This window comes from Xenopus laevis, chromosome 1L, assembly GCF_017654675.1.
Source record: "Xenopus laevis strain J_2021 chromosome 1L, Xenopus_laevis_v10.1, whole genome shotgun sequence".
Classification (NCBI taxonomy): Eukaryota; Metazoa; Chordata; class Amphibia; order Anura; family Pipidae; genus Xenopus; species Xenopus laevis.
In genome coordinates, this window is record NC_054371.1 from 29,834,884 (window position 1) to 29,860,829 (window position 25,946).

The following is a 25,946-nucleotide window of genomic DNA, read 5'->3' on the forward strand; positions in this document are numbered from 1 at the left end:
TAGAGGAGCAAGTAGAGTAGGGACTAGTCAGTGATAGGGCTAGAATGTATATTTAAAGGAGAAGGAACGATGCCAAGGCAGTTTATTGCCAATAGATTAGCCACAATAGTGCAAGCTAGAACACTATTTTTATTCTTTAGAATGCCTTACAATACCTGCGTAAACAGCTCTAGACACTGTCTCTGTTTGTTTAGGATAGCATCTGCCATATTAGCTTGCTTTGACATCACTTCCTGCCAGAGTCTTTCCCTGCTCACTCATAGCTCTGAGCTCTGATTACAGCAGGGAGAGGAGGAGGGAGGGAGAGAGGAGCAAACTGAGCATGCTCAAGTCCAAGCCCTGGAGGTTTAAGCTGAAAACAGGAAGTCTGATACAGAAGCCCATGAGTACACAATAGAAGGAAAGAAATGTGGTGTTTAATTTGACAGTGGACTCAGAGCAGCATTATTTTGAGGGTTAACTGGTGTATTTATATAGATCTTTCTGATAAAGCTTACTTAGTTTTTACTTTTCCTTCTCCTTTAAGTTCTCCAGGAGCATAATGTAGCTACTAAATGGGAAGCTAATATCTTCACTTAAAATGATAGTGGGGTTAATACCCTAGTAAATATGTAACGAGCTTAGCGACCCATGTGTTTAGACTGAGAGTAAAATCCCTGGAAGTCTGCCGGAAAGGTGATTTGTAAAGTGGAAGTCTAGAGCCACATAATCCAACTTCCTTTCCAATGAACCTCTTAATCTTTCCCAAAGTGCTTTGCAATTAGTGATACCTAACTTACATGGATATACAGTTATATTATTCTTATATTGGAGACAAATACAATCTATAGAAACTCCAGTTAACATATAATAAAACTAATGCCCATCAAGCTCTTCATCAAACTCAGTCCAAGCTCTCTTGCTGTATTCAGACCCAATACAAAACACTGTGGTGGGTCATTTTAGAGAAAGTATACATGGAACCGCCGATAAGTCCTCTATAACCCATCGGCTTTTTGTATATCCTTGTACAGTGACCATCAATCTTAAATGAAAGAATAATTATTTAAGCAGCAGTGTATCAGAAGCCTTTGCAAATGTTAATGCAGTTGCAAGACATTGTCTCCAATTAAACCATTCTGACTGTTGCTAATAATAATCTTTAGACTTAAACCTAATGTGAAAACCTCATACTGTTCTTGGCAATACTTCTTCTATACATATACTCAGACAATGGATGCCCTATTGTGCCGTATAAACTAGTATCCCATAGCAACCAGGCAGCAGTTAGCATTTATTGGTCTACTTCAGCTCGAACAAAGAAAGCAAATATTAGTTGATACATATAAGTAAAATAAAAGTGCAAATAGGTATGATAACAAGAACATTTACTAAAAGGAGAGGTACATCTGCCCAGTTCTGCTCCCATCTATGTACTTATTGCACCTTTTTGTTTTAGCATTTAGCAGCAAATACAGTTGCATTACTACCGGGGGTGCTGGGAGTGCGGCTATTTTGGGGGTTATGGGGGTTATGGGGGTGCCTGGGGAGTGTGCGTGCCCCTGGAACAGGAGACGCCCCCCAGTCTGGCACGGAGGCTGAGAGGCAGATTTACTCGAGGGCGAAGTGGCTAACGCTAGCGTCAATTCGCCAGCATTACCGTTTTCAGGGACTTCTCCGATTTACTAATAGGAGCAGGCGTCACTTCGCTAGCGGTGATTCACACTCTAACACCAGGTGACTTTTCGCTCTGACAAATGGGCGTTACTCCGCAATTCCACTAAAATGCGGATTTTACTGAACGTTACCTCTTTTGCCAGACTTGCCTTCACCAGCTCAGACCAGGCGAAGTGCAATGGAGTGTATAGAACTTCCTCAATCTTCAGTTACTTACATTGGAGTGGAAATTTTTTTTTGTGTAACCGGTTTCCCCCATACATTTTATAACATATGGGAACATTATTTTACACTGGGCTTTTGTGTAGGGCATTATAACAACTCAATTGACTTTATTAGGGTTCCCTTGGCATGTGTAGTTATCAGTAAAAATGTAATGTATTAGATACAGCATGTAACATAAATACGTGCATTCAACTTTAAATTTCCCGCCGTATGCAAATTAGCCTGAGCACAAGACCTCTAGCTAAGTTGCACTAGGCAGAATTGAACGCTAGCGCTTCTTCACTTTGATTTGCTCGCATTGCCGAAGTAACGCTAGTGAAAATTCGCCAGCGTCCGACGCCCAGGATGAAACTTCGCATTTAAGTAAATTAGAGAATTTTCGCCTGGCGAAGTATTTCAATGGGTGAAAAGCCGTTGCTGGTGACTTTTCGCCCACGAGTAAAGGTGGCCATACACGGGCAGATAAAGCTGCCGATATCGGTTGTTTGGACCGATTTGACAGCTTATCTGCCCGTGTATGGGGGCTTCCGACGGGTCATCCCGATCGATATCTGGCCACGATATCGATCGGGAAGGTTTGATTTTTAACCGACCGACCCGTCTGAGCCCCTTGGCGCATCGTAATTCGATCGTTCGAATTACCCCCGATATAGCCATGCCGTTAGTGGCATATCGGGGAAAGATCCGCTCATTTGGCGATGTCGCCAAACGAGCGGATCTTTGAGTCTATGGCCACCTTTAATGTGCCCCTAAGTGCCAAGAGAGGATGGGTATTTTTAAGTTTTTTCTTTTTTAATGTTGCAACACTAGGATCCTGACTCAAATTGCACTTGTCCTGCTCCTGGTGTCATTAAGTCTGTGTTATGGATTACACTGCTATACTGACCCAATTTTTCTAGACAATGTAGCAGAAGTGAAATATTCAGAACAAAAAAAAACCCCCTGTCCTGCTATTTGTTTCTTTGTGTGTTTTAAATGAACAATTCTCTTGGCAACACAAGAATACAGCAGAGAATTAGAAAAGGTCAGTGACCCATTTATTAATTTCAGCACAGTGGGAAAATAATTCGCTCATTTAAAAAAAAAAATCCTGTTCTGCTGTCCCAATCCACTGTACAATCACACACAGACCATGGTACCTCTGTGCTTTTCAACATTAATTATCTGAAAGGCCTAAACACAGGCTTAGGAGATGATTTTTGGTTCCATTAAAGTGTTGGGATCTCCAACTTTAAAACACAGTACAATTAACACATAGGTCAATACAAAAATGAAGTGTTGTGTGTGTGTGTGTGTATATATATATATATATATATATATATATATATATATATATATATATGGCCTAAAATGGTTCATTTTCCTACTGTTAAGGAAGTTCTGGTCCCTACAATTTGACCAGGGATCTTGTGACAGTTCCCATTTTTTAATGGGATGGAGCACATGGCTCTTCTTCTTTGGTCTCCGCTCAGTGCCAGGAGTAGATGCGCTGGGAGCCTGAAGCATAAGGCCCAAGTATCAAACTTTGGAGCTTCACAATTTCAGTTTCCTCTGGGTGACAGTGCCTCATCTTCTGTACTTGCTTAACCTTCACTATCATTACGCATTGAAAGTTACAGTTCAGCTTCCTAAACTTTGAACAGTGTTCAACTGGTCAGTAACTGTGAAAAAAGAAGGGATGAGTTCCCTATTTTACCTGTTACATACAGGTATGGAACCTGCAGAATGCTCGGGACCTGGGGTTTTCTGGATAAGGAATCTTTCCGTAATTTGGTTCTTCATACCTTAAGTCTACTAGAAATTCAAGCAAACATTAAATAAACCCAATAGGCTGGTTTTGCTTCCAATAAGGATTAATTCTATCTTATTTGGATCAAGTACAAGGTACTGTTTTATTATTACAAAGAAAACTGAAATGATTTTTAAAAATTTGGATAATTTGGATAAAATGGAGTCTATGAGAGAAAGCCTTTCTGTAATTCAGAGCTTTCTGGAAAATGTACATGAATGACATTTATTTGCCCTACTTTGTAAAGTCATGGACACTAACAAATCTGCCATGTTATTATGGCAAAAACCTTTTAGAAAACAATGCAAAGAAATCAAATGAAATTCCCTAGCCCATATTGCTTAAAAACAATTGCATGGACTAGTAGCAGCTTACAGCAGAAGCCCAGGTCTAGAGCAGCAATCCATCACTTTCCTTTCTTATTGCCCAACAGTAGGCTCCTATTCGATTTGTTCAGTGCCAGTTCAATTGGTTACTGTAGCCATATTACAGTATCCAGCAATAGCTCTGCTACACTGTTTTGTAGCCAGTTACACTGCCCAGTGGTCCATTTATATCAGGGCCCCCAATCTTTTTTTCCCCGTGAGCCACATTCAAATGTAAAAAGAGTTAGGGAGCAACATAAGCATGAAAAATAAGGGCTGTGATTGGCTATTTGGTGTCCACTATGTACTGCAGCAGTGCACCTGCTTTGAGGCCACTGGGAGAAACATCTAATGGGTTGGAGAGCAACACTGGCTTGGGGGTCACTGATTTATATTGTCCATTGCACTGAAAGAGCCCAGTTACACTCCTCAACACCAGATTACCAAATACAGCAAAACCTCGATTTTAAGTCCCCTGATTTAAATTTTCCCGCATTTTACATTTTTTATTTGTGGTCCCACCAATTTATAATGCATTTCAATGGGAGCATTTCCCTGATTTTAAGTCATGTTTTCCTGGACTGTACATCAAACTTTGTCCTGATGTTTTCAAAAACTGCTTTTTTCCTCTATGAATGTTTTTATTTGTGGAACAAAAAAGTTTAAAATACTAAACAAATGTTTATTTTGCCATGGTTCTGCCTGTAAATGGTCATTTGCAATGAGTCTGCCCCTTATACAGTCCTGCACCAAACACTTATTGCTTTAGGTTGTGTATGTGATTGAAAGAGAGTCTTGTACATGCCCCCCATAGTGTAACATTAATGTTGCAAAGCTTAACCCTTGTTATTAACACACTAAATATTGTATCTCAAAGTTAAACCAACTCATTTGCTTATATCCTTTCAGTACATTTCCCTGATTTTACATTTTCCTGGATTTTAACAAATTGTTTCCTGGTCCCCTGAAAAACGTAAAATGGGGGTTCTGCTGTACTCGTTTGCTTGAGTTCACTGGTTACAGCCCTAATACATTGCTTATAGCGTCGTCCAGCCCAGCAATATTACTGTAATATTTCCTAATGCCAGTGCCCGATTGCTTGCACAGCACCATAGAATGTCCACGTAAATGTCTTTGTGGTCAGTAATAGTCATCAGTTCTACTGCTTGTCCTCTTGATCAATGGTCTCACTGCCCAGCTCCTGCAGAAGTCAGTAGAAAGGGAACAGAGACACACATTGTCCTTGTCACCAACCCAAGAGCCATTACAACTTAAATATTTTATTGTCTGACAACTTTGTTAGAAAACTCATCCAGGATTCTAGAGCTTTTAACCTCTCCCTCATGGATAGAATCCCTGTGTATGAGCCGAAGGATCTATGATGCAATATATCTGCCATAGAGGCTGCTTCTCCCTAAATGAATTGCTCATCCCTACGTATTCTGCATTGTTCTTCTTCCCTCGAACATTTGTGTCTGCTACCTTTACAGCATCTCAGCATACCCTTACAGTATCTCAGCATACCCTTACAGTATCTCAGCATACCTCTACAGTATCTCAGCATACATCTACAGTATCTCAGCATACCTCTACAGTATCTCAGCATACCCTTACAGTATCTCAGCATACCCTTACAGTATCTCAGCATACATCTACAGTATCTCAGCATACCTCTACAGTATCTCAGCATACCCTTACAGTATCTCAGCATACATCTACAGTATCTCAGCATACCTCTACAGTATCTCAGCATACCCTTACAGTATCTCAGCATACATCTACAGTATCTCAGCATACCTCTACAGTATCTCAGCATACCCTTACAGTATCTCAGCATACCCTTACAGTATCTCAGCATACCCTTACAGTATCTCAGCATACCTCTACAGTATCTCAGTAAAATGAATGAAATTTCTAAAACAGGGGTTATGATCATTAAGTCCAAGAACAAAAAAAAAACCCTCTAAAAAAAGGAAGATGTCATCAATCATGTAGAGAGATATACATAATTGATGGCTTCATATCGGAGTAGAAAAGTTTGGATCTGAATGTCACTGATTATGTTACAAATTAAAGTTATTAGAAACCATGGAGGTTTTGACACATTCATTTTTTAAAGACGATCAGGGCATATTTTAATGGCGTTTCCCTGCAGTTATAATTTTACAAATGCTATTCGATTTTTTTTTTAGTGCATGTCCAATGTAATAACGGTGTGTCATTTTTATCTTTCCATTTGTTGTTCCTGGCAAAAAAAAAAGTAATTGGGCTTTTGGTTCTTGCACTTGCCCTTACTTAATGTGCACTGAATGATATTAGTAGCGGCAAATCTGACCTTTTAGCTTCACTGGAAATTGACGGAACAGCAAAAACTTTTCCCAACACATTGAAGTCAATGGTCATTTTTCTCACAACTTTTTTGTTACTATACATTAGTATAGCATTTTTTCACTGCTCCTGACAACATATTCCATCTACTTTATGTTTCTTCTTCTGCAGGTTTGTCCATCAGTTCAAATTACAGGTATGAGATCCGTTATCCGGACACCGGTTATCTAGAAAGCTCCAAATTATGGAAGGACCGTCTCTCATAGGTTCCATTTTATCCAAATAATCCACATATTTTAAAAGAATTTCCTTTTTCTCTGTAATAATAAAACAGTACATTGTACTGGATCCCAAGATATAATTAATCCTTATTGGAAGCAAAACCAGCCTTTTGGGTTTATTTATGATTACATGATTTTCTAGTAGACAAAGTACGAAGATCCAAATTAAAGAAAGATCCGTTATCCTGACAATCCCAGATCCCATGCTTTTTGGATAATAGGTCCTATACCTGTATTACTAATTACTGTTAGGTAATTACTATTAATCAGTCTTATGAATAGTATATATAATTCCAGTGCTTAGACCACAAAAACATAGAGGAAACATCTTTTGCAAGATATAGTGATGGGGCTCCTTTGTTGTTTACAAATTCATTAAATGTGTGCAAAGTGCAATTTTGGATATAAATCTAGTGATTGGCGAATTTATTCGCCAGGCGCGAATTTGCGGCGAATTTGCGTGATTCGCCGCCAGCAAATAAATTCGCAAAACGCCCGCGAAAATTCGCCGGCATCAAAAAAGAAATGTTGTCGACGGGCGCCAGCACCAAAAAGAGATGCGGGCACTGTTTCGCTAATTTTTCGGCGAAACGGCGCAAATTCGCCCATCACTACATAAATCTGAATGTTTTGTACCCATAATGCAGCTGGACAAAAATCAGCATACTTTTACCCATAATGCAGCATTTTTCCACCATGAGTTCTGTTTGCAACAATTGCACCTACATTGGATTGAAGCTGTGTCTAGCATTTTCATAGTGGCAGTTGCATCATAGCTTGTACCAGTGGTGTAAGTATAGACCCAACAGATCATGTGGTTGCGAGGGGGAACAGGGGACAGAGGGGCCCAGGCGGTGGGGTCGGCTGTACCCTTTCACAGCCACTTTCCAAATGTTAAAAACAGTGTGCCTGCCGCAGAATGTTTATGTGACGCAAGATTGCTGTCTGTGTGAGCCGGGCCCCTTACAAACATTTCTAGTTACACGACTGGCTTGTACCTGATTTACTGGGTGCAAGTCTGGTGCAACTATTCAGGCAACCTGCAGTGGCTTAGTTCACCTTTGTATTAACTTTTACTATAATGCAGACAATTTGCAATTGGTGTTTGTTTTAAATTAATTTTAATTTTACATTTTGGCAGCCTGTTGCTAGGGTCCACTTTAATCTAGCAACTAAGCAGTGATTTTAATGATAGACTGGAATATGAGTAGGAGAGGGCCTGAATGGAAAGATAGATATTAAAAAAGTTAAGCTGTATGGCAGCCATCCTCTTCAGTCCTTTTTGCCCCTTTAATATCTCTGCCTGATGCAAACAAGAGGTTGTCCGGTAGGAGGGTGAGTGAATGGGGGGGATGGTGAGGAGAGAGTGTGCATGCCTGGTGTGAGAGCTGAGCCCCCCAAATATTCCTACTCCATTTAAGTTATGCCACTGCATAAGTTAAAGGCTGATTCGTTGCTTTGAGTCAATAACTAGACTAATTGCCATGTTCATATATAAACCTACCAATAAATAAGTAAAAGTGCAATAGGTAAAGTGTATACCAGAAGTATAGTTCTGTTTGTATAGTCTATGTCTTACTTATTTAAATCATAAAATATAATAGAAAGTGAAGTTATTTTGTACAACTTAAAGTTGCATTTTTCTATTTAGCCAATCTGTCCTGACATTTTTCTACAAGCTATGAAACCTCCGAAAGTTCTCCCTTTCATTAGTATTCAGGGCAGCGCGGTGTCTCTTTTAATCAATCATGTTTGAATTCCCCGCACTCTTTTATGCAAGAAGTGGTAAGGCAGGGAACCGGCAGAGCCCAGGGATGAGTAACTAATATTTAGCTTGAACAGGGATAATTTTATCAGTTTTTGCCTTGAAAATATTGTCCCATCCCAGCTGATTTCCACTCACATTATAGACTTCTTCTGCATATTTTATTTAAGCCATTCTTAAATCTACTTCTCACCTTATGGTCAGTTGAAAAATGAGGAGCTACATTGGGGTAAAAACAAACATATAACCATCCCCTCTAAAAAAAAAAGCTTCGGGCCAATAAAAGGAAATACATATATTTTATTATTGTCACTCATTGGGCACCTTTTTTGACCCATCATCTGGCCATGTATAGGCCAAAATCAGATGTTTTGCACCCATAAAAGATATGAACTTTAGAGCACTCCAACTGGATTTGCAGATTTATTTTGCTGCAATCTGTGACCATGGCCACATTTGAATTAAAAAAGAATTGGGGAGCAACACAAACATGAAAAAAAATCCATGGGATGCCAAAATAAAGAATATGATTGGCTGTTTAGTAGCCCCTACGTGGACTGACAGCTTATAGGAGAGCAACATCCAAGGGGTCGGTGAGAAACATGTTTCTGGTGAGCCACTAGTTGGGGACCACTGCCATAGAGCTTTATTCCTGCCCTGATGATGATGCAGTCTACTTTCTTTATCCCAGACCTACCTACTCCCATACTATGGTCATTTTAATTAGGTTCCTAGTTTCCCTAAAAGTACGCATCTTTATGATTTCTTGGACAAGCATAATATCATGGCTATTGTGATACTAAAATCTACAATTAGGGGCCGATTCACTAAATTCGAGTGAAGGATTCGAAGTAAAAAAAATTAGAATTTTGAAGTATTTTTTGGGCTACTTCGACCATCGAATGGGCTACTTCGACCTTCGACTATGACTTCGAATCGAAGGATTCGGAGTAAAAATCGTTCGACTATTCGACCGTTCAATAGTCGAAGTACTGTCTCTTTAAAAAAAACTTCGACCCCCTAGTTCGGCAGATAAAAGCTACCGAAGTCAATGTTTGCCTATGGGGAAGGTCCCCATAGGCTTGCCTAAGTTTTTTTGATCGAAGGATATTCCTTCGATCGTTGGATTTAAATCCTTCGAATCGTTCGATTCGAAGGATTTAATCATTTGATCGAAGGAATAATCCTTCGATCGTACGATCGCAGTATTTTCGCTAAATCCTTCGACTTCGATATTCGAAGTCAAAGGATTTCAATTCCTAGTCGATTAACCCTAGATATTCGACCCATAGTGAATCAGCCCCTTAGTATAGATATTGGTATATATAGTTTATGTGAGTGTATGGTGGGGTCAGTGTGAGTGTGTGTATATATGTACACTGGGTTTTATTTGGAGGGGGTTGAACTTGAAGGAATTGGGTCTTATTTTCTACCGAACTCAATATGTAACTACATAAGATGAGGATCTGTATGATGGAGATCCCTGTATTTTTATAGTTGTAGGACAGAATTGTGCAGAATATACATGCCTAAATAGGCCAGAAGTGAACAGGCAATCATTAAAAATAAATTAAGAAAATAAATAAAATCTTAACTTGCAAGTCGGCACACTTGTCTGAACAAGTAGATAAGCCTTAAAAGGTGCAATACATTGATAGAATATAAATGGAAATATGCAGGCAGTGTCCACAGAATACAGAACACACAGGGATATAGCCCTCTAGTAATGAATGAAAAGGTTAAAATGCAACATATTTCCACTTCTGACTTCAGCGAAATGTAATAATAATCAGGGAATGCAGATCCGATTGCAGTAAGACTATACAGTATGTCATTATTACAGGTGCCTCTACCTGAGTTACACCTACCCCTGTGTCTATAAGACTGATCCACTGATTAATTCATTTGCACCCTAGGGCATGGGCGATCAAGGAAGACAACAGAACATCAAGTGCAACATCAAGTGAGACAACAGGTAGCTGCTAAATGAGACAGCAATGAGAGCAGTTTGAGACAACTCTGTAGAGCTAAAGTGCATACTATCAGCAGCTTTGCCCTTTTACTCAAATAAATGTTACAGCTAGGATAGAGGGCAACATAGGAGCTCACAGGAAAATATTAGAGGTAGTACAAATTTATTCTAAGGCTGAATGTTCCAGGAATCCTTAAATATAGCATCAGGTACATCTATCTATCTATTTAACTCTAAGGGGCAGATTTATCAAGGGTCGAAGTGAATTTGAGGAAATTTTCTAAGTAAAAAAAATTGAAATTCAAAGTAATTTTTTGGATACTTCGACTATCAAATAGGATACTACGACTTCGACTTCGATTCAAAGTAAAATAGTTTGAATATTCGACCATTCGATAATCAAAGTACTGTCTCTTTAAAAAAACTTCAATACTTCGCCAAATTAAACCTGCCTAAGTGCTATGTTAGCCTATGGGGAGCTTCTAGGGCAGTTTTCTAAGTTTTTTGAAGTCGAAGAAAAATCGTTCGATCGATCGCTGAAATCCTTCGAATCGTTCCATTCGAAGGATTTAATCGTTCTTTACTTCGACCGCAAATGGCCAAATTCGATGTAAAAAAACTTCAACTTTGATATTCGAAAATATTCCAATTCGGTGGTTGAATTTCGAAGTATTTTCCACTTCAAAATTCAACTCTTGATAAATCTGCCCCCAATTCTATATATCCATCCATCCATCTATCTATCTATCTATCTATCTATCTATCTATCTATCTATCTATCCATCTATCCATTATCTATCTATCTATCTATCTATCTATCTATCTATCTATCCGTCTGTCTGTCTGTCTGTCTGTCTGTCTGTCTGTCTGTCTATCTATCTATAAATCTATCTATCTATAAATCTGTCTGTCTGTCTGTCTGTCTGTCTATCTATCTATCTATCTATAAATCTATCTATCTATAAATCTGTCTGTCTGTCTGTCTGTCTGTCTGTCTGTCTATCTATCTATCTATCTATCCATCCATCATCTATCTATCTATAAATCTATCTATCTATAAATCTGTCTGTCTGTCTGTCTGTCTGTCTGTCTATCTATCTATCTATCTATCTATCTATCTATAAATCTATCTATCTATAAATCTATCTGTCTGTCTGTCTGTCTGTCTGTCTGTCTGTCTGTCTATCTATCTATCTATCTATCTATCTATCCATCCATCATCTATCTATCTATAAATCTATCTATCTATAAATCTGTCTGTCTGTCTGTCTGTCTGTCTGTCTATCTATCTATCTATCTATAAATCTATCTATCTATAAATCTATTTGTCTGTCTGTCTGTCTGTCTGTCTGTCTGTCTGTCTATCTATCTATCTATAAATCTATCTATCTATAAATCTATCTGTCTGTCTGTCTGTCTGTCTGTCTGTCTGTCTGTCTGTCTGTCTATCTATCTATCTATCTATCCATCCATCATCTATCTATCTATAAATCTATCAATCATCTATGTATCACCTATCTATCTATATTTGTATATGTGTTTAAGTTTATAACATTATTATCCTCAGCCTGAGGAACTACAGTATGGACTATTTATGCTTTAAAGGTACAGTATTGCAAATAACAGAATATTACAGTACAATTATCACTACATTTAGAAAAAGGGATATCAATACAGGTACAATTGTTTGTATTTCTTAAAACGTTTTTACATAGGTGCTACAGTATTATGTTGTGCCAGGGCAGTTGCTAATAGCCACCAGTAAGCAATTACCTTTGACTGATCTACTTCATGTTAGAAAATGAAAGCAAATGTACTGGTGCAATTTAGCACCTGTATTCATAAATCAGCCCTGGTGTGTACATACTGCTCAGTACTGGTGCATTCCTCCCATGTCAAATAAGTCAATACAAACATACTTTGTAAAGTGTACAGTTATTTATAAACAATTACAACCATGAAAGATCAATAACTTCCCTTCAGGACAAAAACTGTTAAAATAATTCAAATGAATCTAAACAGGATTAGAGTTTAGATTAGAACCTTAGCTGATTTAATGGAAAAAGCTGAAAAAAATGACAGTTCCCTGCAGTTATGTAGGCAAATGCCCTTAAAACCACTGCCATAACCAGTGCATGGGGCACAGCTGGGGTCAGTGGGCATTACAGCAGAGTTTATTTACCATGTTTAACTAACATTTTGTCTTGATACCCAGGATATGGCATAGAATTCATTTCAAATATGGGACCTGTTATCCAGAATGCTCAGACCTGCAGTTTTCCAGATAAGGGATATTTCCCTAATTTGGATCTTCATACCTTAAGTCTGTTAGAAAAACAGTAAATGAACCCAATAGGCTGGTTTTGCATCCGATAAGGATTAATTATATCTTAGTTGGGATCAAGTACAAGCTACTGTTTTCCTATTACAGAGAAAAAGGAAATTTAAAAAAATGTGTATTATTTGAATAAAATGGAGTCTATGGGAGACGGGCTTTCCTTAATTTGAAGCTTTCTGGATAACGGATCTCATACCTGTACATATCTCCATTCAATGCAAGGACGGGTCACTAGGGGAGTCACAGCAATTTAATTCTGATTGTTCAAAGCCACACACAAAGTGAAACATTACAGCACGTGGAGCTTAAGGCACTGCCATGTCTATGGTTTACATTGTTGCATTGGACACTGGGTGGAACACACTAGACTGCAGTACACAAAAGTATTTATAGAATTTAGGGAATCACCGGCTGACCCCCCCTCTCCCCAACAGCTCTGCTGCCGTATTTATACAGGTAAGATCTGGCAGTGCTGGGGAGGTTTATTTTATCTTTCTACAAGAAAAATAAAAGACTATATAGACACAGGCCCTCAGGTGCCTCTACAGAAATATGGCCCTGACCCAGTCAGTGAACCCCCAGCTACACAATATCATGGTGCAGGAATGGAGTAAATAATGCTCCTATGTCACACATAGGGGGTTATTTATTAAGGATCGAGTTGTATTTTCCATGAAAATTAGATTTGGTTAAAAACTCATATTTTTCGTTTAAAAAAAACTCAAATGATTATAGTTTTTTTTTTTTTAAACTCAGATATTTTGAGATTTATTATACACTGGCCCTGGAAATAGCTCTAATGCAAAAATGTAGGAGTCAATGGCAGAGGTCCCTTGAACCATTTGTTAATAGCCTTCATGATGCTCAAGTTTTTTTCGGAGGATTTTGCCCGAAAACTCGAACAATTCAAGCAATTTGAATTTTCGTGTTGCTAATTCCAAAACTCGCTGAATCAAGTTTTTTTTCCAATCGAATTGTTTCTTAAATTAGAAACCATTCGAGTTCATTCAAGGTATTAAAATAACCCCTAATGTACCAAAAAATTTAATGTTTCCTATTCAATTATCATTTCAGTTTTTCTTGCCACAGGTAGCTGTAAGGTCAGGTGGCAGATGAGACATTACTGGAGTAAACAGTAAGGGCAGAGACACATGCTGCTATTTTGGGAGATTTGTCGTCCAGTGAAAAATCGATTCTACTTCAGGCGAATAATCTCCCCGAACTGCCTTCCCGCCTGGTAGAATGTAAATCTCTAGCGGGATGGCACTCGGATCGCTTCGGCTTTCCGAAGTCACCAGAAGTTTCCTTGTGAGACAACTTTTGGCGACTTCGAAAAACGAAGCGTTCCGAGTGGCATCCCGCTGTTGATTTATATTCTACCAGGTGTGAAGGCAGCTTGGGGAGATCAATTGCCCGAAGAAGAAGCGATTTGTCGCTGGGCGACTAATCTCCCGAAATAACAGACTGTGTCTCTGCCCTAAAGCAGATCCCATCTCTATGACACAATTAGTTGTAACCCAGGGGCCCAGAGTAAGTCACAGTATGTGAGTAAAAACTTAATTGATAAAAGATGGAGAATAATATCTATACGGGTTCTTCTCTTGAACTGAAACGTAACAAATGTAGCAACAGATCTGCTCGCTTTTTGCCTAATTTAGAGCAAGTTCTTTAATGTTACATGATTCCTACAATGTGAACATGGCCGGCGATGCTGAATTTGGTGCCTAATGAGGAGAGGGACAAGCACAAAGGAGAGATATGATGGTGTGTATGTGTAATTGATGTATGCCTGGATGTGAGCGGTCAGTAACACCCTTTACCTTCCCTTAGAATAACGGATAAGAGCAGACCAGGAAGGGTTGCCTCGTATTACCGGAATTCTGCTTCCTGTGTTTGTTGTGCCATGTTATGCAATCCTGTGTAATTGGCTCCGTTACAAAGGGCTATACAAGGTAACATCAGTGATGGATCAGCTGCACGTTGGCATTTCACTTCTTTGTAAATCTTCTTCCCCTATTTTGATTTTTGAAATATGGCCATGGGGTCTATTGCCTATTCGAGATCGATTATCTGGAATGCTTATGACCTGGAGTCAGGGCACATTAAAAAACTCTGAAAAATTATTTTGCCACCATTATGGATTTATGTAGATTAGTTACCATTAAGTGCAAAGTTCTTCTTACAGTAAACAAGGGCAGTCCAACTTTGGCATTCAGAACCTTATGAATAATGAGTTGCCATACCTTTATTTGCCTTCTCTTCTACCTTTCACTGCCTCATATGGCTAGATTTGTATTGCTGTTAATACAGGTATGGGACCTATTATCCAGAAGCCTCAGGGCCTGGGATTGTGCAGATTAGAGTTCTTACCGTAATTTGGATCTCCATACCTTAAATAGGCTAAAATAAACCTAATAGGATTGTTTTTGCACCAATAAGGATTTGTTATAACTTAGCTGGGATCAGGGTCAGACTGGGCTGACGGGACCCTGGGAAAAAACCCGGTGAGCCCCAGCTGGCCCAGACCCGCTCCCTGATCATGCGAAACAAAATAAATAGTGTGGCGCGGTGAGTGTTGTCCACAGTGTTGACCACACATGTTCACGGATGTGCGATGTGTGCGGAAGTCCCCAGATGCGGTGTGCCATTTCTTGTGCATGTGCACTGTTTTTGTCGCATGTGCACAGCCTCCCTCCCCCAGGTTTGGAACCTGGTGGCCCCCAAATGTACAAGTCTGACCCTGGCTGGTAACTAGATACAGTGAAACCTCAATTTTAAGTACCCTGATTTTAAGTTGTGGTCCCCCACACTCAATAGCATCCATAAGAAGAGGACTCGGAGGGGGGGTTGCAAATGGGGTGGGGGCTCCTATTTCCTTATTCCTGGACAGAGAGCTTACTCATAGTCCCTCCTCTTTTCCACAGGTGAAGACTCATCAATCCCAACAGAGAGAGAGAGAGAGAGACTACTCTAGTTCATCAAGACAGGTGAGTTTCAGAGGATTTTTGGTTGACTGGGAAAGAAATCATATGCTGAGACCTCTTTATAATAAACTGAGTTGTAATAAACAGCATGTGGAGATTTTAAGACTCATTTACAATTGGTAAAGACAAAGTGCATATACATATATAAGGATAAGTATAGAAGTATACTTCCTACTGGAACATGTCTTCTTTCTCAGAATGCATGAAAATGTATTCTATCCATTGAGAGAGAGATATATATATATATATATATATATATATATATATATATATATATATATATATATATATTGTATATATAAATACAATGCAGTAAAACAACGTTCTTTGCACATAAACTTGACACCTTATAGAATACTTAAAGATAAACAGCAGTTGAACCCAGATATATTTTGCAATAATGTAATAACAATCAATAAAAGTTGAATATGACACAAGGTTGATGAACTTACACAATAAATACTTAGTTTTAACTTCTCAGAGAGCTCTTCGTGTGAAAGAAATCCCCCCCGCTACAAACAACCATCACTGAAACTATTTCTAAGCTGTAATATTAAAAATAGTAATGCTTGAGGTTTAGCATGTATTAAAATGTAGAGCGCAGAAAGCAGGCAGACAGCACATATCCCTCACACATTCTTAGTATCCTGGAGATCATAATAAGTTGCAGACATGCTCTGCCTTTCAGCTCCATAGTGATCAGCACACAAAGAGCCATTTTCTTTGTAACCCTTTCAGTGCTGAGGGGTCTGCAATACACAGCCCTGCAGAAAAAACATGAACAAGCAGGTGGCATTGCAATATCCTTCCACATCACTGGCCTTAATGGTGTGTGGTTAAACATACATAACATTTAAAAGGGATGAGAAATACGGAAATTATAAGCAGTCTGTCCCTATGGCCATGAGGAAGGGCATTTGTTTGTCCCGAAACGTTTGAACATGACTCACATGTCAAGAGCACTACAATAAATTTGGGATCACCCCGCATCTGAACAAGGTATTGGTTATTTCATTTTTTGCATTATCCTATGGCCATGAGTGACAGACAAAAAGAGTAGAACAAGCAGGAAAAAAAGCTACGAAATGGAAAAGATAGGTGTCATTTTGCCTAAGCACCTCCTGCCTTGAGACTGTGTGTATGGTGAGACTGGTGGGTTAGAAAGAGTTATTTATTATTTGTATTATTATTATTATTATTATTATTATTATTAATAACGTGTATTTTTTAGACTGTCAACATATTGTGCAGTGCTGTAATATAAATGTATTTACACAAAGAAATCGCATAAATTACATACATAAAACATACAGCGTTACATACATAACGACCAGTACCAGTACAAAAGGTGAGGAAGGCCCTGTGCAAATGAGTTTACAAAAGAGCTGCTGTTGATAAAGGCTCCATTGGACGACAGTCAGCAATAAGGATGGTGGCACATGGGGAGATTAGTCGTAGAGCGATAAATCTTTACTACTGCGTGCAACTAATCTCCCCGAAATGCCTTCCCGCCAGCAAGAATGCAAATCACCAGCGGGATGGCATTTGCAATGCTTCAGCTTTCCAAAGTCGCCCGAAGTTTCCTTGTGAGGCAACTTTGGGTGACTTAGGAAAGCAAAATCGATATGGCATTTCGGGGAGATTAGTCCCGTTTTGTGATTAATCTCCCCATGTGCCACCAGCCTAAGGTTCCAAATGTTGTTCTGGGCTGGTGGGGGGTCAGACTTGAGGCCAAGTTGATGAGAAAGTATTATAGTAGAAAAAGATGCTATTCTGAATGACAGTATTTATAAGAGGAAACTAAAACACACGCACGGTCCTGCTGTGATGGTGAGGTGCTCAAGGCAAAAAAATGAAAATGCTCTTTTATTGATAGGACCATGAACCCACTTCTTACCCAACAACTAAAATTAATACATTCCTATTTAAAAAAATTCTGAACAGATGTTTCAACGCACCAGGGGCTTCAACATCATTTACAATGTTTTACTGAACATTCCATGATTTTTTTTCCCCCAAAGAACAACATGATACTGGGGCAAACGCTGATGCATTGTGTAAATTCTATTGTTAGAGTACAGACCACTCAGTATCTACTCTATGCTCTGTCTGGATATTTAGTCCAGGTTAGTATTCCCTAGATAAGTGTTTAGGTGTAACCATCTGTTCCACAGCCAACTGAACTGAATAGATCATTTCCATCTAAACTGAACTCTGTTGCAAAACAATCTCCATTTAATATATCTTTAATATTTTCATTTGTTATTAAGACACAGTGGCATACATTACTATATATATATATATATATATATATATATATATATATATATATATATATATATATATATATATATATATACATTAAATGCAGCAGACTAACCCATTTTTGTACTTTACAAATATAGGCTATGTTCTAAGTGTGGTGAAATACACTTTGGGGAGGCAACGTTCAACAAAACAATTCAAATTTGACATTTTTCAGAACATCAAGATAAAATATAAATCAAAGTCACAGGTTATGAAAAAAAAGAAACAAATAGTATCTATATTTTATCCTAATTTGGTGATCCAGTGAAGGAACTGAGAAAAAGATTGGCAAAGGAAACAAATGTGATTGTTTTCTTTCCCTTTGATATTGCAAATTTTATTTTGGTATGCAATCTTAACTTAACATTTTTCAAAACATATTTAGTCAGTTCTAATTACCATGTGACTGTCCCTAAGGTAATGGGAAACATTTATTTAATATTAGCGTAGACCCTTAGGAAATACCCTAGGTAGTCTGACACATCCTTCTCTGGCAAGAGTATCAGTAGAACAACTAGTTAAAATAAATGTTTTTCCTACATCATTTTAGCAGTGACAAGTGGGCTTCTAAGCTGAGGTTTTAATATTCCTTTAGTTTATTCCCTGCACTACAGCGGTACTAACATGAGCAGCTCCAACAAGATCAGTACTAACAAGAGCAGTACTAACAGGAGCAGTACTAACAAGAGCAGTACTAATAGGAGCAGTACTAACAATAGCAGTACTAACAGGAGCAGTACTAACAGGAGCAGTACTAACAGGAGCAGTACTAACAAGAGCAGTACTAACAGGAGCAGTACTAACATGAGCAGCTCCAACAAGAGCAGTACTAACAGTACTAACAAGAGCAGCACTAACAGGAGCAGCACTAACAGGAGCAGTACAGAAATGAGCATTACTAACAAGGGCAGTACTAACAGGAGAAGTACTAACAGGGGTAGTACTAACATGAGCAGATCCAACAAGTGCAGTACTAACAGGAGCAGTACTAACTAGAGCAGTACTAACAGGAGATGTGCTAACAGGAGCAGTACTAACAAGAGCAGTACTAAGCAGAGGACTGTGCAACATAGCACCAATTGCTGTTTAAGGTGATAGCTCCATATGTTTTTTCTTTTTTACAGAATAACAATTTTAATAGGATTAAAATTATATCAATAAGACAAATATTGAAGCATAACAGATAATTGCCCTACTCTGTGTCACATGATGGCAGTTACTCACTAGATAATTTTATAGCTTGAGAGCACAAGACTGTAAAAGGAACATTAGACTCCTTTAACCACCCTTGTTTCTTACTATAGCAAAAATACCCAGGCTATTAGAAATAGTATAAATAAAGTATAGGGTACAACTGTGTCTTTTCCTGGTCTGATAAATTCCTTCATTTAGTGGCTAACATATAGCAGCCAATCAGCAGGTAGGATTTAATGATTTACTGGTAGGAGCAAACTTTGTAGCTATCATTTGTAAAAATCTTGTTACCCTTTTACACTGCTCTCTGCCCCTCGCACCAATTGCCTATTAAATGGGTAATTGGCAACAGGGTGCAAAGCTGCTCTGCACTAACAGTGTATGTAAATGCACACATACACACACATAACACTTGCTCCTATCAATAGCTAGTCTGCTCTGCATTAAGCCATATATTGTGGACAGAATAATTAATTGTCCACTGTTTGGCTAAAATTTTAAAATATCTAGTTTAAAGAATTTTTTTTATTCTGCGTGACTACCTCATTCGGCGTCTTGCAAAAACTTCTAGTGGCTCCTTTGATGGAACACTTTTTTTTTTTCACATATCTTTATTCTCTGCTTCCCGCACAGTAGGAAAGAGAGAGAGAGAAAGGCATGCCCCATGGAGCTGTGATATTAAAGACATATCTAAAAAAAAAAAGTAGCATGATATAAGTCATAAAGTGTCTCAAAAGTCAAAGTAGTGAGACACCTTGATAGGTAGAAAGCAGACGTGTCAATATAAATACATATTTATATTGTTTATTTATTTATCCATGAAAGCCAATCTCAAACTAAATATATTAGCTAAGTCCTTATATATATATATTATATAACTGGAATTCAATAAAGTGAATGTAAATTTGGTAAAATATTCCCAAAGGAGCCCTTGATAACTGGAACGCCAACACATATCTACGGAATATGATAGTTTTCTTCCCTTCCAGTATATAGTCACAGGTAATATTTGATACTATCAAGCTTTCTATACGGTTGTGTATAGTTCAAAGCTATAAAGAGAAGGCTGATGGTCAGTCTGATGCCCCTCATTCATGTAGTCGCTATGGGAAGATGCTGCGACCAAGTATCTCAATTTCATGATTTGGTCATAACTGTGGTAAGAAATCTGACCATCAATGTTCTATGCCTCAGTGGGGATACAATGTCAGAAATGGGATCTGTTCTTCATGATTAGGTCGCAAACCAACACAACTGTGCTCTCATTGTGAGCTATTAGGGATACACAAAAGCTGATGATGAGCAATAATACCAAAATAATAAAAAAAAGAGAGCCTTAGCAACCAACCAGCAATCAGTTTGAATCATAAAGTGCAGTTAGAATGCTCAAATCAAGAGTCTTTTTTGGTTGCTATGTAACTTGATCTGCTCAAGTAACAAAAAATTAAACTAAATACTACTAAACTCTTTTCACTTGCACACGGTGTAACCAATATCCCAATAGTCTCTACAGTTGGTAAAACGTTACACATTATATAAAAATGATATGTGAGTCAAATGGGAGCATTGCCTGTTTCCATAGTTGGTATTGGTATAACTTGCGATGGCAATAGCAAATCCATTGCCAAAACAGTTCCACCATGATGCTCTGAGCAGAACTTGCCTTTCTCTGTTTTCTTCTTAGGGCCACAACATGCCATCCTAAATCTCGTCTGTTGAAGATTTATTCATTGATAGACATGTTCCTTGACTGTCAGACCCTAAAAAATAGCTGTAATTGATGGTGGAAAACATCAATTTAAGCCACATTGCAATACATGTGGAGTTATTTACTTTGAAATTGCTTATATTTCTATTCTGCTTCTCTACACTCTGGCATTTTAACTGCTGTATTGATGCTAGGAAGATCAACCATAACATCAGAAAGGGGGTTGCTTGCTAGTATAGGACTTCTTGTTTTACATCATAACATATAGAATCTTCCAAGAATGCCAAACAATCTACATCCAAATATATTAATTACAAAAACAGCAAGATCATAAAATAAAGTCTAATTGTAAGGTTAGATACTGCCTAATTAAATATGACCTCTTATAGCAAACCCTGCTTGTGCTAATAGGATGGAAACACATTCCATGGTAATTGGGAATTGATGCCATTAATGACAATGCTCTTGCTGTCTTTTAACCAATTTAACTTTTAGGGGCCGATTCACTAAGGGTCGAATATCGAGGGTTAATTAACCCTCGATATTCGACTAGGAATTAAAATCCTTCGACTTCGAATATCGAAGTAAAGGATTTAGCGCAGATAGTTTGATCGAACAATCGAAGGATAATTCCTTCGATCGAACGATAAAATCCTTCGAATCGAACGATTCGAAGGATTTTAATCCAACTATCGAAGGAATATCCTTCGATCAAAAAAAGTTAGCCAAGCCTATGGGGACCTTCCCCATAGGCTAACATTGACTTCGGTAGGTTTTAGATGGCGAACTAGGGGGTCGAAGTTTTTTTTAAAGAGACAGTACTTCAACTATCAAATGGTCGAATAGTCGGACGATTTTTAGTTCGAATCCTTCGATTCGAAGTTGTAGTCGAAGGTCGAAGTAGCCCATTCGATGGTCGAAGTAGCCCAAAAAAAACTTCGAAATTCCAAGTTTTTTACCTTCGAATCCTTCACTCGAAGTTAGTGAATCGGCCCCTTAATTTCAAGAATTGCAGTGCCCATTACCCACCAGTGCATGGAGTAGATAAAACTTACCGCCCTCGAAAACCAATGAAAACTCCCCATAAATATATCATCCAATAAGGGAAGAGGCAAAAGCATTTTAAAGTTTAGATTAACTTCCAAAATGTTCTACAAATGCCAAAGCACAGCAAATCTAATGAAAGTGTATAAGTAACACCCCTATGGTAACTGAAATATTTCCCTAGGTTTGGTCAGAAATGTCATAAAGCCCCCCCTCCAATCACACAAAAACATCCTAATGCAAATACAGTATTTTCATCCTCTTTGGATTTTTTAGGCAATCGTGCTATCTGCATACACCTGCAAGACTTTAGCAAGTAATCTGAAGCTGAACTTGATCATCACGCCAACTTCTTCAAAGAAAACATCTGTGGTCAATAAAAGATATCCAGCAGCAGCTTTTACATTATGTCAAACAGAACCTTGTTGATACATGCTGCCCCTATGTATATCAGTGGAACTAACACTTTCCAGGAAGCAGTATGTTAGTTTGTTTGCTACATACATTTGACTTTTTTAATAGGGCACAAGATAGAGGTGCAGCCAGATATCAGAGAGCAAATCAACGTATACTGCTGTACATAATTGAGCTTTATGTAATAAGACATGGGCAAAAGTTTGTTTTGGGTTTTCTTTCTTTTAAACAGTATAGAAGAAGGGACCAAATAGCAGTACACCAGCTAAAAAATCCAACTATTAGCATTAATTTATTATTTCATTATTCATTCATTTAGCACCATTGCAGTAATGAATGGCAACCAATCATCAGTTAGCTTTGATTGGTCTGGCAGTCATAGTAATGACAGCAAATACAAACCTCTTGATAGAGTCTATTTATCTAATGTATATTCCCATTTCTGTTATGCATTGGGGCAAACACAGTGTAAAGTTTTAATTGCTCTCCAGCTACTGTAAACTACAACTCCCAAGATGCACTCACAACAAAGGGCTGTTGGTTGATGGTTGTTCTCAAAATCAGGAGAGTCGTGTGGAACTCTTTGTATAAAGCACTGGGATGTAAAACCAGAACACATTGTACATTGTTTACAGTCAGTATCAGCAACCCTCCTCCCAGGTAGGAATTCAAGAGCATATATGTGCCGGTAAAATATTAACACGATCCAGTTTCTACAGTGTATAAAGTTCAGAGAATTGTTCTGATGATATATTTTTTCTATCACACACATGCAGCTCATGTAAAGAGTGACTCCTCTAATGTAAGGAACTCAACCTTAGTTCAATTTTCTGACTTGCACACTTACTTAACAAAATGAGTGCACACAGCTGGGCTGCTGACATAAGGTAGCCGTGCATCAGGATGCCTGGGAGTGTGGCAGCGGCACGGATTGGGGCACACAGGTGACGTGGGGACCGGCTTCCAACCAATTCACACACTTTCCAACACGGCACAGAAGTGGTTTCTGCAAGTTACTCTGGAACCCATCTAAGTCACCAAATCATCCAGCTAGCTTCCATTATTTCTATTGATACATACATATATTTATATTTATATCACTAATTCATTTAGATTTTTTAAGATTTTTTTTCACTTTCAGAAACCAATTCCGATATCCTTTGCCCTCTGAAAGCCGGGGATACCAGAATACTTTTGTTGCCCAAGGAAGTTGCAGTGGGATTTTCTTTAAAACAACTTTTAAAGACTCTCAGTATTCCAAGGCATTTAAAGCAAAAAAAAAGCAGTTAAATGATGAAAGCCCCATTTCTCTTATTTTGGATTTTTTAAAAAGTATTTAGTTTGGGTGTTTCACTGTTATTATTTCTCCCGAATATTAAGTAGTCCTAAATCATGGATAATGAAATATTGAAGTGTATAAATACTTCTCCCCCCAAAGGTAAGATTCCCCAATAAATCCGAGCATTATAAGACAGTCCCCAGTATTGGGTTGAGAGGACCTACCTCTGTTCGAGTCTGCAGCCTCTTATTCATCTCATATATACGATACTCTGGTTGCACCATGTAAGGAGCGTGTCTCCTATAAAAAGGACCAAAAGGAGAGGAATAGAAGGGGTCATGTGGAGTGCTGGACATCTTCTTGCCTGCTTCCAGAGGATCAAGCTGCACGGGGTAGCATCAACATCCATACAGAGCACATGGGATGTAGGTTCTTCCCTGCATAAACTAGCAGCATGCAAACACAGCTCACACTGCCTGGGAACTGCTGCTCTCTATTGCAAGAAACTGAGAGTGAGCGAGAGAGAGAGAGGGAGAGAGAGGGAGAGAGCACCAGAGCAGAGAGGCTGGATAGCTTCAGGCAAAATACTGCTTGTTTTTAAAGACGCAGTATGCAAAGGGGTCATTTCCTGTCCACACAGTGAGCTGCTTCATCCATATAATTTTCCTCCCAGTCTGACAGAGGCTCAGGGGTTGTTTTTCATTTTTTTTCCAGGAACCTATAGAAAACTGACAGTTTATATGAAGTTAACCCTATTTTTCTGCATGTAGAATTCATTTCTTTTTTTTTAAATCATAATTTCTCTACACGATGTATGCAAGGGTTAATATCTGATACGCTTAAACTAGACTAACGACCTCTGCGAATATAAACTATATTATACAATGTTTGGACTTCTGCTGCCATTCATCTGAATTAGAGGATTAAACATTCTGATTTTGACATAAAAAAAATGATTTTCAAATAAATTCATGGCGCTGATTTTAAAATGGTGAGATTTATTCCGATTTCTATTCTGATTCTATTCCAAGGAATATTCTTCTGCAGCTGATTTGTCCAGACCTGATTATACTCTGCTTCCAGAAAGAAAATATAGAACATAGGGAAGGGCAATAAAAAACGCTCTACTATTTAATGACACACAATGTAAATTTTATTAGGACTTACATAATAAGCTCAGGGAGAGAATAATAGGAGTTAGAGAGGGATCAGGAGTGGGGGAAGAAAAAGCAATAGACGATCAAGATGGGAGAGTCAAAAAGAAGCTGAAAGCTAAGAAGTACTGTTTTTAAACTTTATTGTTCATGCACTTCTAAAGCAGATCTTCCTGGCTTTATAGAATGTTCAGTGCAGCTGCCTACAAGGTACCTTCCTTTACAGAATGGGGAAATGTTCCACTGCTTTAGAATCTGCAGAGAATTTCCTCTTTTTTCCTTATTTCGCACCAGATTATTCTAGAGTGTTAGCCTAGTGTGCTGGGGAGGAAGGTACCTTAATGTGTGTTTGGCTTAGTATTCTAGGTGAGGTGTGCGCCATGCTTTCCCAGAGTCAACAATACAACTATAATCCCTTGCCATTTTGGAAAAACATAGTTATGTAGTTCATTGGGGTTGAAAAAGGACAAAAATTTCATCACATACATTTAGGAAGCTATACAGTATATTTACATCTCGAGAATAATATTGTAGCTATATAGTGAATAGGGTGCACCGTTCTCTAACTATGAGCTCCACTCCCAATACCGTGCTCCGGATGAGACCTTAATTCTTAGGGAGTAAGACCCCGCAAACGGTGTGGAGGCAGGGTGTAGTGTAAATGTAACTTGATGCAGGGTGCAATAATTGGGCGCCAGTGGTTCTTATAACTTAACCAAAGAACATTATTGTACAAGAACAGCCACAATAGAGTGTACATACAGAACAAGCAGGATCATACAGAACAGTGGATAGGCATATACTCATAGCACCTTTGGTCAGTAGCTGTCCCCCACAGGTATGGGGACAAAGTACACAACATCTGCTCGGGGTACACCCAGCTTTCAGCCTTTTCCCTAAGTGAAACCTGAGGGGAAAGTCACGTCCCTAGGTCTGTACACTTAGTCCCTACGTCTAGGCAATTAGTACCCGGAAACATTATCCCACTCACATTCCTCGGAGGAGCCTCAAGCTGCTCAGCTAAATAGTCTGTCTATCTGTCACTCCTAGAGTGACCTCTTAAGTTGAGTAGCCTATCCTTACTAGACTGACCTGCCTAGGTTCCACTGGATACCCTGCCTGCCTGCTCAGGGGCCAGGGCTA

At 38.6% G+C, this 25,946-nt stretch overlaps 1 protein-coding gene across 3 annotated transcripts in view; it reads right to left on the minus strand.

Annotated features, from left to right (window-relative positions):
• ldb2.S (LIM domain binding 2 S homeolog) overlaps positions 1–24,229 on the minus strand; it is a 169,746-nt gene extending 145,517 nt beyond the window's left edge. Inside the window, exon 1 of one of the 3 annotated variants that reach the window (XM_041582597.1) lies at positions 23,874–24,229. In XM_041582597.1, coding sequence (XP_041438531.1) covers positions 23,874–24,005 — 132 coding nt within the window. In that variant the 5' untranslated portion in view covers positions 24,006–24,229. 3 annotated transcript variants of the gene reach the window in all.
• Positions 24,230–25,946: the final 1,717 nt, after the last annotated feature.